General features: G+C 38.6%; 2 protein-coding genes across 2 annotated transcripts; both read left to right on the top strand.

The window, feature by feature from the left end:
* Positions 1–2,100: 2,100 nt before the first annotated feature.
* On the top strand, positions 2,101–7,428 carry LOC105395008 (larval cuticle protein A1A-like). Its single transcript, XM_011566925.3, has 3 exons — positions 2,101–2,227; positions 5,260–5,457; positions 7,154–7,428. The coding sequence occupies exons 1-3, from the start codon at positions 2,216–2,218 to the stop codon at positions 7,253–7,255; spliced, it is 312 nt and encodes a 103-aa protein (XP_011565227.1). The 5' UTR covers positions 2,101–2,215; the 3' UTR covers positions 7,256–7,428.
* A 1,837-nt stretch (positions 7,429–9,265) lies between these two features.
* LOC105395365 (calphotin) lies at positions 9,266–13,500 on the top strand. The gene is made up of 2 exons (XM_048631763.1): positions 9,266–10,173; positions 12,747–13,500. The coding sequence occupies exons 1-2, from the start codon at positions 9,310–9,312 to the stop codon at positions 13,377–13,379; spliced, it is 1,497 nt and encodes a 498-aa protein (XP_048487720.1). The 5' UTR covers positions 9,266–9,309; the 3' UTR covers positions 13,380–13,500.
* Positions 13,501–15,532: the final 2,032 nt, after the last annotated feature.

The raw sequence follows: 15,532 nt of genomic DNA on the forward strand, positions 1-15,532 counted from the left end.
GCTAATCTAGACTTACAATACTAACAATTAAGATATAATATGGAACCTTAAGGTAATACAGCACAAGGTAAGTTAGATTACAGTAACTTAGCACGTGTGTGCTGATAACGTTTAGATAAGGAGTCATCTGACCAACTTGGTGTAATATCGATCAAGTGTCATTGAAAGCCCTGCCCAAGGGGACTACTCCTGCTCCACAAACTTTATGAGAGATATTATGTAATCGGTATCTTTTTGGCTGCGTTTAATGTATGTACTCAATAGTGCAAGTTACAACTAGATAATTACATTACTGGGTATGAATGATGGCTTCAAAAGTGCTACAAACAGACCTGAACATTAGCTAAGCCCGTTTCAACTCTACATAATTAAAATTGATAAGACTTGTAGTAAGGGCACTAGCTTTCGGAAACTTCGTTAAGCAGGAGTAGCCCCTCTTTCTACACGCAAGGGGACTGTTTCACGTATGGACAGATAAATTTTAGCCAACATACTTCACCGCGTGTAGCTCAAGTAAAAGAACTTGATATTTTATATGGAATTAGTGTGTTTCTATAATTCCAATAATAATATGATGTAATACTTACTTCATGTTTAGCCATGCCTACTTTAGCTTGGTATTAAATAACATTACAACAGATAGATCTTAATACTTAACTGCTCTTTAGCACTGAAGAACGATTGAATTTCAAATATAAACGTGAGCTCATATAATCATCTAAGTGGGCCGACATTTAAAAATCCTCAATCATCTTACAAGAAAATTCTGAAAATTATTTATCCTATGTTTTGAAGCTTATGTTTTCTCTTTGCTTCTTTACATGTGGTGTTTACTCGGAGCATAACAGTATTTTGGTGAGATGAAGCCATACACAATTATTTAGAAAACATTCAAGATCGCCATACGAAGAAAGGGCGATTACGTAATCAACATGTGCTAGGTTCTATTTCTACTTAAATCAAAACAAGGCCATTTTGGACCCTAATTAATTTAAGTCTGGTTATGTTAATAAGTAAAAGACTTATGGCTTCCATCGACGCTGTCGTGGCTTTGTGTGGGACGCGGATTCGCTCGCCAGCTATTGTTGTGATTACGAAATAGTGACGAAGTTAGTCACAATATTAGTACCTTACGATAGTCTTTGTCCGAAAACGTATTTGTAACAATACTAGTTTTCTGCGTATAAGACTCAAATTTATATAAAAATAAACAATAAAGAGAAATAATAAGTAAAAATCCTTCCTTTTAGTAGGTATATATTCAAATCTGTGTACCAAATATACCAAGATATTTATGAATACGTTAAGTACTTTATTTTACCCTGTAGTCAGTAAAATGTAAAGTATCAAAATTGTTTGTGCTATAGTTAGCTATGTATCATATGAGTTCAGTTAAAACTAAGTACTCCAAACTATAGAGCGGACTATTCTATGACTGTAGGTACAGATACCATATAAAGAAGATAAAAAAACGCATTTATGATATCCGAATTCCATTTCCTATTTAAATAGTCTTGGAATTTGTTAATTGGATAGATCCAATACGAGTATGATGACAAATTGGGTAGCTTTTTGTAGTGGATGTGACTCTATGATATAATCATTAGCGTTTTTTTTTGTAAGAAATTTAGAAGGTTTAAAAGAATAAAGTTTATTATACACTCACAAACAATAAAAAGTTCTACTTAGAAAATGTCAGTTTTTGACTCCAGCTTTTTCTAATATTTAATTTAAAAGATTAAAATATATACGTTTTTAATTGGTAATATTCTGATGCTGCAATGGAGGCCGTGTAGTACTACTTATGATTTTGTGTCTATCAAGTCCTCCTGATGGCCACAGTACTCATGGAAAGTAGTTAATAATATTATATTCAGAAAGACAAATTTCGCATTCTTACTTAAAATTACTGGCTGATTTATATTTGAAATTAAGCTTTGATCTTTATAAGTTCTAGAATAGAATAGATCTTTAAAGGATAACAGCGATAAAAATATTTAATTGCTATTTATCAAAAACCCTTGACGACTTTATTGCTGACTCTACAAATCACCTGTAGGCTGTACACATGACCTAGGTTCTAGACATAGGGTAGGGTTAGACACATTTAGTCGTTGGCAAGCGTATATAAGCTCTGTCTTAGAGGCCCTTAGTACATTCAGTCCTTATCACCTTTAGTCTTCTTATCAAGAAAACCCCCACCCCTTTCTTCAAAATGTACAAGCTGGTAAGAAAATTTTCAAATGTATATTAAATCCAACAATCAATTTTAAAAGATATATTTCCAGTATAATTATTTCGTTTATCTTTTTTTTGATTAATTAATTTGATTAGCTTTTACTAAGGTACTTATCATTAAGAAAAAAGTAATTTACTTAGTTAAAAAATATATTTAAGGAATACTTTAATTGGAATCTACTTATCATTAGTACAATAAATACAGTACAACATGTTATATTATTATACCGTTCGTTATTTAACATCTTATAAACAAACTTGCAAAGGAAAGTAGGTGGCTCACCTGAAAGTCACCTGGGAGTCACCTCAGTCTACCCCTTCATGAATGACTTACCTATAAATATAATTATAAATTTATTTGCTAGTATTATTTAAAACCTTAATTTTGAAAACATAATAGAGAATCTCTTTCATGAAAAGGCTTTGATCTTCAATATGAGCACAAAGAGTGTTAGTGGGTTTATAAATCAGATATTTCAAAATTATCTAATCTTCTTAAGCATCATGATTCACACAAATTCTTGACAAACAAACTTCGCATATATTTTAATTGAATATTTACCTTTATTTACTTTTGGTATTTCTTTTAAAAAACAAAAAAATATAATTCATTGGAAAGAGTATGCTTGTATTCCAATTTTGCTTAGTATTTCATTAGGTACCTATCTAGAGTGACACTCGCTAAATTAAATAATAATAACCTTTATCATGGAATAAAAATCAAATAAATAACTATAATAACACGGCTCGGTTTCACTCACACACTCACACGGTCGTACCTGCATACGCACTTCTAGGGCGTGATACTGCGGTCATGTTCTACAAATAAAATGTAAACTGTATTGCAAATCGCTTCAACATTTCATAGTTCATACATATAATACACAATCGCGAGCAATGACCATGTTCCGATCACTATTTATTAATTAAATTAACTCATTCAAAAGTCAAACTTACGAGTACAATGATGTTGATTCTGAAGGCAGAAATTATAATTTTAGAGCTGTCATAACCTTAATTTCTTTAATTAAAATTCAACTCTATGAATGTTTCCGCAAATGTCATTTTTAGCTAGCAAAATTTATAGTTTGACAGCGTTAAAATTAGAATTTCTGCCTTCAGAATCGACATCAATATTCTATTAATTAGGTATTCCTTTACTGAAATTTTTAGTCATACCAAACAACTTAAAACTGCAGTTGTCACTTCAACACAAGAATACGTGTCGATAGCAAGTACCAAGGAGTAATTGCTATGTTCGATATACTTTTTATATTATCCTGCCATTCTACGACAACGACCGTCCGAAGGCCAGCCTGGTCGCCATACGGAAAGACTTTTTTTTATTACAGATTTTTTACTTATTTTACAGTCTCGTAAATAGTTTTTTTTACCGGCCGATGTAAATTAAATGCGTTTTGCTCTATTTTTAGTCTGCAAAGGTCTACTTACAGTTTCGTGAGAATCGTAAGTAGTTGTTGTTAATACAGACTACTGTGTTGACTAAGTATGTATGAACTTCAAAGATATCATTTATCTATAACGTAGTACTTATATAATTAGTTATTTTTTGCGTTTAAAGAGTTTCAATGTAACCGGTTAGACTTAAACCTATATTATTATTATTAAACTTCTTGAAATTAGCACATAACGTTATTTTCGCGAACAATCTCAATGCAATAGTTATTATATCTACTGCCTTGCAAGCTTTATTCTAGACCTGTAGTATCCAATGAGTTCACAGAATGGTCTAGTATTAGTCTAGCTCAAATGGCAAGTGCTATTACAAGTATGTCACAAATACTGTTTCACCATTACATTATTTTTATTAACAGACTTTAAATTTCATGTCTTGTACTAATCGCTGTCCTTTTTGCGAGTTTTATGTTAGTCTTGTAATATTTATATGACGAAGGCCGAGGACAGATGCCATGGTGCCACATGGGAGTGGTCTAAATTCAATTGTAGAAAAGTGTCATCTAATGATGTGATATGATGCTATAGACTATGTCTATGGCAATTGCCCCTGAATGTGATCCATCTATTATACACTCGCGTGAAATTAAAATGTCGACTCCAAAGGGCATATATTTTATCATAATATATTTTTTTAAGCATGTATTTATTTAATTTGAACACAATATTTTCGTTTTTAGAAGGTTATATTCTGATGCGCTGTTAAATGTACTGTACGAGTTTTGACACAACGTAAATTTTATACCTATTTTAGCTTCAATTTCTCCATCCTCGGTTAGATCGTAACCAGGGAAAAGTTGATCAATTATACGTCATCTCCATATTAAATTCTTGACAGGTGTCAAAAGTCAAGCAATAATTCCTGGTTATGCTCAAACCTACTATGGAGAAATTGGCACTTAAAGTGACAAAAAAAATCTATGAATTCGGGGGCTTCATTTATTGTAAGTTTGATATGCTTTTAAAATCGCATTTAGTAGGTGGGTGTTGAACTAACCATCTCCACCATTATCGAAAACTCGCCTTCCGCGAACATTGGCCAAGTACAAAACAATATCCTTTATGTTTATTTTTATGGGCGGCCCAACGTAAAATCACGATTCATCGCAAAATATACCGGGGCCGGGGTATCGAAATCGTGACTAGTTTAAATGAGGATATTTTTTTGAAACAAGTTTTAATTGTTATGAGATGTTCGAAAGATTAATACAGAGGTAAACTGTTTATCTTTTAATTTACATTATTTGAATTTAATAATGTACTTTAGGTATCTATTTCTCTGATGATGTATAAGCAATACTTATATATTTTTTAGTTTGATCGAATTCCGTCCTGTAGTTTTTGTAGAGAGAAGTACATTATAACTCTTAAATTTTCGCATTGATATTGCCAATTAGCCAAGATTGTCTAATTAATGTTAAGTACCTACATATTTATGATGCTGTCACGTCTGAATGTTTGTTTTGTTTGTGACCGTTTTAATCTTTGTAAAAAATCTGCCTTAAACTCTTATAAAAAACTGCATTTTGATATTCTTCGTTCCAGGTCGCATTCGCCGCTCTCCTGGCCGTGGCCGCCGCCGCCCCCGGCATCTACGGGGCTCACGGGCTCTACGGCGCCCCCGTGCTGGCCGGGCCAGTTGCCGCCCCCTGGGGCCACGGGCTGGTCGGGGCCGGAGTGTACGGGGCGCCCATCGTGAAGGCCGCTGTGCCTGTCGCCACTTCTTATGCTAACACTGTCAGAGTTAGTATAAGTTTTGTTTGGATTTTGTGATGACCAATTAACCCTCTCTCAGAAAAGGCTTGCTTGTATCGGGGCCACCAACCCGTGCGTGGTGCACTAGGCCTAAAACCCTTCCCTCATTGGAAGAAGACCCATGCCGCAGCAATGGGGACGTGATATGTTGTGATGATTATCATTCGTGTATGTATTCATTTCGTATTATTCATTCGTGCTTATTATTAACAAGTCACTATATTATTCTTCCCAAAAAAAACCGGCCAAGTGCGAGTCGGGCTCGCGCACAAAGGGTTCCGTAGCAGCAAATATAATATTACAGTTAAATCAACCTATCTCAAAAACTATAAGAGATACTTTGATCAAACCAAAAATCGTTGAAAGAGTTAATTAGCATGCATCACCTCTATTTTTTTTAGAATTTTATACCCCGTAGTTATAAAAATAGAGGGGGGGGGACATACTTTTTACGACTTTGAGAGCTGATATCTCAAAAACCGTTCACTTTAAGAAAAATGTTTTTTAGAAAACTTTATATCATTTTAAAAGACCTTTCCATTGATACCCCACACGGGTATGTACATCGAAAAAAAAAATTTCATCCCTCAGTTACATGTATGGGGGGGCCCCACCCCCAATTCTTTTTTTTACTATTTAGTGTCATATTTTTGTAGCGGTTCATACAACACATATTCCAATCAAATTTCATCACTGTAGTACTTATAGTTTCCGAGTAAATCGGCTGTGACAGACGGACAGACGGACAGACGGACAGACGGACATGACGAAACTATAAGGGTTCCGTTTTTGCCATTTTGGCTACGGAACCCTAAAAATGATTAATAAAAAAATATTTACGTGAGTAATAAGAATAAGAAGTCCTTTCGAAACTCCAATGGACCGGAAAACAAAATTAGAACCACATTATAGGCAGCCGAATAGTCAACCACTAGTGGTGCAAGATTTAATAAAAGTCAGTAGTTTGCTTTCATGCCTAGTACCGGTAATAATGATTTATGACTACTAGCTCTAGATAAGTGATACAATGAGTCAGAACCAGTGACGAGCCGTGAACGACTGAGAGAGAGGTTTATCGGGATTTATCAATCGGATTAGATTTAGGTACAATAACTTCGTAAGATATATAATTATTCTAGCAGATATTTGCATGCAAGTAAACTTCTTTTGCATTCTTTTGGAAGTTCGGTCTTTTCCTAATACACATTTACAAAACTAAAAATAATGTGGCCTTACATACCTTATGTTCTTGAATAAATCATTCGTATTTTTATCTGATGTATGAAAAATTAAAAAAGAACTTACATTCTAACAGCGCGTTGATGTCTTTTGTATGTAAACTACATATCACGGAATCCATAGTTTCTGTTTAGCCTATTATTCATATTGGGTTCTGATAAACGACTACTGGAAGCATAATATAATGCCTTCCCTTACTTTTAAATGAAAATGAAAGGCTCAACACGTTTCATAGTAAGCTAAGAAAAACCTGATTTTCAACAATCTAAATTATTATATCATTTCGACCGACCAAATCAATTACCACTACTTCCTATTATTGTGCTTATCTTTTAATGCCACATTTGTGGGACACTAAGGTAAACAATTGTAGGACACTAAGATAAACAAACATCCATTCACTATCTATATCTATTTAATCAACCTTTATTTTTCTATATTCCAGGTCGCATCCCCCGTGGTAGCCGCCGCGCCTTACGGGCATGGTGTTGTGGCCGCCCCCTATGGACATGGCCTCGTGGCTTCCCCCTACGCCCATGGCTGGTAATGCTCCCCCAGTCCAGGCCAAGCTTGGTCCAGCTCAAACCATCAGCGCAACAGTCAACAACTATTTATTATTAGCATTTAAGTGACTTGACACACCATTGGAGGCACAGCTTAGCTGGATACTTCAATGGACTGTGTTGAGTTTTCTTAATGAATAAATGTTGTGAATTATTATCAGTTGATTTTGCTTTCTTTTCGTTTAAAAATAAGTCATTTTTATCGTTAGTCACTAAGTTATCTGAGATTCAAATTTACCCGTAATAATTTAAATTTCCTTAGTATGAGTATTGAGTTGTTTCGGCATATATATTTTCACTCTATGTCAGAGATATTGATTATTTTGTGATATTGCTATAGACACATTGTACCTCTTCAATTCTTTATCTACTTAACAAAAGTTAAAATAAAGTTGAGACATTACCATCAGACACATTTTTACTGCAGCCAAGTGATTATAAAGCAATAACTCGACTTAACTCACGGCTAGGAACCCGTTTTAAAAGTCAATATTTTTTTTTACTTATCAATTTGATCCTTGCAACGAGAGCGGGCAGTTGGCGGTGCCTGTCTATCATAAATAAATAAAGGTCTCCGTAAATGGAGTCTTGTAACAGGCTTACCGGATGCCTGGCCGCGCCGCGCATTACTTGATTGTAAATGTCGGTGACACAGATCTATATAGAGTGGCTATATACATTTAATATTATTACTAGCACTATATAAATATTTAACGAAATTCTGGGAAAGATATAACACTGGCTTTTTTCAATGTATGAAATATTAGTTTTGACGTGGTATGGTCGTAAATGATTGATGATTATGGCTACAAAAAGAGATAAAATGTAGTGGTATGTATGTAAATATAATTATAGGTCAGGTTTGAAACACAACTTTGGATACTCCAGGCAATTTTTGAGTCTATAAAAATAAAATAAAAGAGGATGAAAATTATTTTATGACATTTCCAACGGAGGAAATAGAATCTCGGTGGTTAATGACACACAAGACATTGGATATGCTATTTAGGGTTTTGTCACCGTAACGATGGAAAGATTAGCCACTCAGAATCTGACTGCCAGATAGTATAATAAATAATAATAAATTATCTTTATTTCCAGACCATAGGTCCAATAAAAAATGCACATCACAAAAAATAATAAAAGATAAAACTATACTTTTCTAAGCTCGCTTTATTAAATAATAATAAATTATCTTTATTTCCAGACCATAGGTCCAATAAAAAATGCACATCACAAAAAATAATAAAAGATAAAACTATACTTTTCTAAGCTCGCTTTATTAAAGTATTTCCACACTATGTCTCATATTCTACTACTTCTCAGTTTATTTTCTTACAGTCCGGTGCAATCAGTTTTATATTTATATCAATTACATGCCCAAAGCTGACGCCCGCGGCGCCGGCGCAGAATTAATAAGACCGCAAGGTCGTACTTCGCACAATTTACAATTATAGTCCCAGATAATATAAAAAATAAAATGTCGCCAACGAGTCCTAGTAAATGGCTGTGTTAGTGGTTGTTGTTGTCAAGGGATGTTTTAGTAGGACAGGATGGAATTATTTAGCAGAACGAAGGTCAACTGTTATTCTTTCACATACTGAAGAACAGATAGATAGTCTCTAGTCAATGGATTATGGAGAGAAAACAGAGATATCTAAGTTTAAATTTACTAAATTGAAATTAATACGACTTTAACCTGGTTGACTGTGTAAATCGATATAATATGAATAATGTATTAGTTTAGCACCTGATATGGATTATCTATAATTCATGAAATATTGACAAGTTCATTATAAAACTATGTAACATTTAAATAGTAATTCACTACAATTATTTCATCTGACAATGTTGCTTTACATCCATCCATACGTTAAGGACAAATTATACTGAGACGTTCAGTTGAAAAAACTGCGATGACTCAGCCGACCCGTTGATCTTGACTTTCGTTTCGTTCGGCCACTGCAGTATAAAAAGCATATGTCGTGCAAAAGAAAGCATCAGTTTACTCGCATCTGAACCAACACAGACCACGAAAATGAACTCGCTGGTGGTGTTGTTCTCCGTCCTGGCGCTGGCCGCCGCCTCCCCCTCCGGGGCCTACTACAGCGGCGCCCCCGTGGCCTACGCCGCCCCCGCCGTGGCCTACAGTGCTCCGGCCGTGGCATACCCGCTGCCAGCTGCCACCTCCAGCCAGTCCCGCATCGACGTCAAGACCTCTCCCGCCATCGTCGAGACCGTGGCCGCCCCCGTCGCCTACTCCGCCCCCGTCCCCGTGGCGCCGGTAGTGAAGGCTGCGTTCGCCGCTCCCGTCGCAGTGGCCCCCGCCGCTGTCTCCCACCAGTCCCGCATTGACATCAAGACTTCCCCAGCCGTCGTCCAGACCACTGTGGCCGCCGCCCCTGTAGCCTACGCCGCCCCTGCCGCATACGCCGCGTACGCCGCACCCGCCGTCGCTCCCGCGGTGGTGAAGACCGCCTACACCGCCCCCGTGGCCTACGCTGCACCCGCTGCCTACGCCGCTCCTGCTGCGTTTGCCGCCCCTGCCGCATTCGCTGCTCCTGCCGCATACGTCGCCCCGGCCGCATACGCTGCGGCTGCCTTCCCCGCCCCGGCTGCCTACGCCGCCGCCCCCGCCGCGTTCGCCACTCACGCCGCCCCAGCTGTGCCCCTCGACACCCCCGAGGTAGCCGCCGCCCGCGCCGCCCACTTCGAGGCCAAGGCTGCCGCTGAAGCTCACTCCATCCACAAGCGTTCAGCTCCTCTGTTCTACGGCTCTGCTCCCGTCGTCTCCACATACGCCGCTCCCCTGACCTACTCGGCAGCTCACGTCGCCTCCTACGCCCCCGTCGCGTCCTACGCCTACTCCACTCCCTACTTCACCAAGACCTACGGCATCCACGCCTACTAAGCGCCAGCGAGAGAATGAGGAGTCCAACTCCTCGGTTCAGAACTGATAAACGATCAAATCTTTTGTAAATATGACTAAATAAAGAAATATTTACACATGATCTCTTGTGTTATACTTATGTTCCTTGCTTTAAAGCGTACTATGTAACTTTATGATAGTAAAAAATATATGTCACCTAGGTATTTTTGTATATTTTCACAAGTACGTTACAGTACAGTTTATTATTTAAAAAGTACTTAATTAGGTATTTCTTATTAATCTGGACTTATTAAAGACTGAGCGTTTCAAAATATGAATCTGTACAGGGTGTTGCAAAATTGATAGTAAGACGAAAGGGGGTAAAACTGCACAACCTTTGTTCTACGAAATTCAGGCAAACAATAAGCAAATTCAACTACATTAAAATGACAACAAGTACCCCACCAGCATAGGGTTTATTATGTTATGTTTAGTGAAATGGTACACTTATTGAATTACCATACGACCATAATAGTAACAAAGTAATTAGATTATCTCGATACTTCTCCGACCTTCAACCTTCTCTTGTCACATGCTTTTATATTATTATTTTATTGGAAACTCTTGCGTTTTCCTCCTGAACCTTCGACAGGATGAATGGCAGAATATGCGTACCGATTTAAACTGTAATCTCGAGCTTATTGTCAGATTTTAAAAATTTTGGTGGTCACTACATGACGAAAAACGAAGTTTTGGAGCGCTACTAGGCGAGCCACGACTAGGGAATACAATCCCGGCCTTTATTTGGGATCCCGGGATTTCGGGACTGGATGAAGACAATCCCGGGATCCCGGGATAGTCCCGGGATTTGGGTCACAAACAAAAACACGTCTAACGAATCAAAGTTTTTAGGTTTATTGGAGACACAGTATTTATAATTTATCTTTGTCAGACCATACTTAATTGAACAAAAATATACTTCTTAAAAAAGATAAACAATAGACTACTTGACTCTTTTTTAAAGTAGGTAGGTCTAATATGATTAATAATTGCTCTATTAGACCAAACAAAATACTCTATAATTTTTATGGACCTTGCAAATCGCAAAACTGGAACTTAAAAGTTCTACTTTTCATAAACAGGGGAAAACGGTGTCAGCCATATTTGTTTATAAATTATCACATCTGTGACGTCACACGGGTGGAAAACAATCATTTGATATTTAACTAATGACAACAAAGCTACGAGAATACCCTTACATACTAATTTACCCTTTTTTGTCAATCCCGAAAATCCCGGGATTGACAAATTCTAATCCCAAAAATTTCGGGACTGGAAAATGACCAGGATCCCGGGATCCCGGGGAACGGGATCCCGGGCTTGTATTCCCTAGCCACGACTCTATAACGTTATATTAAATGCGCTGATTGCACGACAGCTCTTGTTTGTCGTTTTTCGTCAGTATAGAGTAACCCTCCAGGTGCTGGCAACCAAGGTATAAAAATATGCTATGTTTAGTCCACGTTTTATAATAAGGGGGATTAATTCAGACCCGAGTGACGATATGTTTAGTTGAGGCTTGTTCTCTCATTCTCCCACTTTTAAAATCTTTTATTGACCCATGACGCTACTAATGGTTAAAACAATACAGGAACCTACAACACAATACACTCACGAGCAACTTAAAAGTTGAAAGGAACTTTTTCATGATTGAAAGAAGAAATATAAATTAGTTTTTTTATAATTTCATGAACAAAGCGCAAGTGAATGTTCATAACATTATATGTAGGTCTTACGAGTAGGTACCTACGTATTTTGTTTAACCTACTTCCTAAACATCGCATTTCAGTGCCATCTGATAAAAAATATGCGATATAGTAATTAATATAAACATATTACGAGTATCAGATGTTAAACTGCAACTGAATATTATGTTCCTTGGCTCAACCTATTTTGATGAAAAATGTCTTAAAGAAGTCACTTTCAAATGACAAAAATACTAAAGAATCTATTAATTTTTCTGGTAGCTGGGTTATTACTTATAACATGATTAGGGATTTGATTTAGGTTTGCTTATGCTTACGGCATTTATTGAAAAATAAAATGAATGATGTAACGAAAATTACCTATATAATGATTACCTACCAGGGGTCATTGCATTATTTGATAACTTCGGTATATTTAACATGATTTACTTTGATGCGTAGATACGTAATAATATCAGTAATAGGTACGTATTTAATATCTTTGATATAATAATGTATTTCATATTCTCAGAATCAGAACCCATTATGGCAGATATAAATCCGTTGTTACGTAAATAACTTTTCAAATTATCTCATGCCACCTTCAAATGTAAACGAACCTTTACAGGTAGATAAACTTTACACGAGCCAAACCTATAACTTTAATCAGTATATATGTACCTTGAGCGGCTCATGCTTCGACTTCTACACGGAAGCTTCCGCGTTATGAAAAAAAATTGCGTCTAATTGTATCTAGCGCCCAACCGCCTATCATAGCTTGAAGGTGATTGTTTGGCATTTTACATTGTTCATAACTCGTATTAGACGAGTCGGTATATAAGCTCCAAATTTTGACGTGAGCCGCATCAGTCGATCCTAACTCATCGATCAACACAGACCACGATGTTTAAGCTGGTGGTGTTGTTATCTGCGGCGTGCCTGGTGGCCGCCAAGCCCGGCTACGTGTCTGTGGCGCAGCCGCTGGTCTACAGCGCGCCTGCCGTCAGCTCCGTGAGCCAGTACAGCAGCAGCGTGGTGCACGGACCCTCGGTGTACAGCCACGTGAGCCCGGCCGTGGCCCCCGTGGTCCTGACACAGGCGCCACACTCCCCCGCTGTAGTCTTGGACCCCGTGCACGGAGTTCCCCTCGACACCCCCGAGGTGGTCGCCGCCCGCGCCGCTCACTACCAAGCCAAGGCTCTGGCCGTCCACCACCTCCGCAAGCGGTCGGCTCCTCTCGCCTACAGCTCCGTCGTCCCCGTGGCTCACAGCTCTGTTGTGTCTCCGGTCGCGTACGGCTCTCCCCTCGCCTACTCCGCTCCCCTCGCCTACTCCTCCCCTCTGGCCTACTCTTCGCCCCTCGCCTACTCTTCCCCGCTCGCCTACTCGTCTCCCGTCGTGTCTGCCTACGGATCCCCGGTGGTGTCTGCCTACTCGTCACCAGTGGTCGCTCACTCCGTAGTTCCTAAGGCCTACAGTGTCCACCCCTATTAATCAAAGAAATAAGGTCCAAATTAAACTAGTCTGCTGATCAAACGAATCTAAATAAGACGAAATGTAACGAAATTGAAAATTATAATATTCACTGCCAAAATAAATGCTATTGAATTTTTAATATGTGTTTCCTTATATTTTTTTTGAACTACTTAATAATTATGGTATTTTTTTATACTCAGTTTTCATTGCATAGCTCTTAACCCTATTACTTCTAGTTTAAAAGCAAAGACTCTAATCTACTCGTACTTAGGTCAGTCTAATTTTAAATTCTTTAATGAAATATTCTTTTTAGGGCTGATTTAAATACTCAGACAAATGTTATCTGAGGAATAAAATTGTTGTTGTCACTGTCTAATACAAACTCAGACGCGATAGCATCAATGTATTCTCCAGAATACGTTTATCTCACAATTAAAAAATCAGCCCGAAAAGTGTTCATCACCTATAGGCATCTTGACAATATTACATCCAATCTATATGTACGAGTGCAATAAAATCATAGCAAATATTTAAAATTGAAACAGGATAGAAACTCAGTAGTTTAATGTTTAAAACATTTATTAATATAACATATATCTACTTACATACATAAGTAAAGCAATTACCAATATTTATATCTCAGATACCAGACAAAATTTTATGTTGTCATTTATTTAGACTATCCAGGTTTTCAGTAGTGACCGAGATGCGGGTACACAGATCCATAATGTAGTCCATGTCCGTACGGCAGAGCCACAGGCAGCACTGCCGCTTTGTGAAGAAGTGGAGAACCGTAGTACGGTTTGACAACCGGCAGGACCGGAGCCAGGGCTGGTGTATGCACGTCCACTCGCGACTGGTGGGAGACCGCTACTGGGGCCAGAGCAGCTGCGTAGTGTGGAGACCTCTTCAGGATGTGGTGGTAGGGGCTCAGATACTTCGCTACTGGCACTGGGTAGCCGTGATGAAGAACAGGGTATGGGGCAACAGCCACCGGCGCTGGATGTAGGTGCGCTGCCGGCACTACGTAGGGCACCACGGAGTGACCCTGGGCCAACGCCAGGCACGCCAAAATAACAAGAGCACCAAACATTTTACTAGAATAAATCGAGATCAGGCTGGTATAAGTTCAGATCAGAGGAGTAAGTTCCTTAGACTGGTGACTGAAGCCTGAAGTATGGTGTTCTTATACTAAATCTTGAATCATAGTGACAGGATCCAGATGTAAGGGTGCTAATAATAAACTCGTCACGCCTATGATTGTGAATGGCTGTGGCAATGAAAATAACTATTTTCTTTGTTGCCTTTTGCCACAAAAAGTAAATTGAGTCATATTAAAAGTATCTATATACTTACCTTTATCTGTATAGAGTTCACGAACCCAATACGGAAATCATGTAGCGTTTATACATCTCTTTTTTACAAAGTCATGGTAAACATTACGTAACTGTTACGCTGCATGATTCAATGGCTATAATAATTTAAAACCCGTTGCCCAAAATGCAAGGCAACATCGCTCGGAGCGGTAACAGTGACGCAACGACCCGTCCGCCCGCATCTCGGCCGAGAACTTGAACTCTCGGCGCGCGACCCATCGCTTACCGTTACTCCACTATAAAACCTTCCGGCCTTCGTCTCGCGCATCACAGGTTACGTCACAGTCGAGTTCTAACAGCACGCGCGATGTTGTTCACAATCGTAATACTTTGTGTCGTCAGTTGCGCGTCGAGCCATCTGGGACCTGTGATCTACGCGGCTCCCAGCGCCGTGTCCCACCAATCCCGGATCGATATCAAGCATACCCCAGTTTTGTCGGCTCCATTAATATACAGCCCGACGATCTACGCGACCCACCCCAGGGCCATAGTGGCGGATACAGTGCTCACCCCCGTGGTTCCCGTGGACACCGTGTTCTCACCAGTAGCGCTCGGCGTCTTCCACAACTTACCTCTGGCGAGAGCGCTGAAGCATCCGGTATCGATTGAGAAAGCCCAACGAGAAGCTGTCGAGAAGAATAAAATGAAAAGTGATAAAGAAAATAATAGTGCTTAAGATTTTGACTAAATGTAAAGTGATTTTACCTGATAGCGCTGACATTATAGTACTTAGTTTATCATGGACAATTTTAAATGTCAGCTGATGTTTGTGAGTACTAACCTTGCACCGGTTTG

The sequence above is a fragment of the Plutella xylostella genome, chromosome 29, assembly GCF_932276165.1.
Source record: "Plutella xylostella chromosome 29, ilPluXylo3.1, whole genome shotgun sequence".
Lineage (NCBI taxonomy): Eukaryota > Metazoa > Arthropoda > Insecta > Lepidoptera > Plutellidae > Plutella > Plutella xylostella.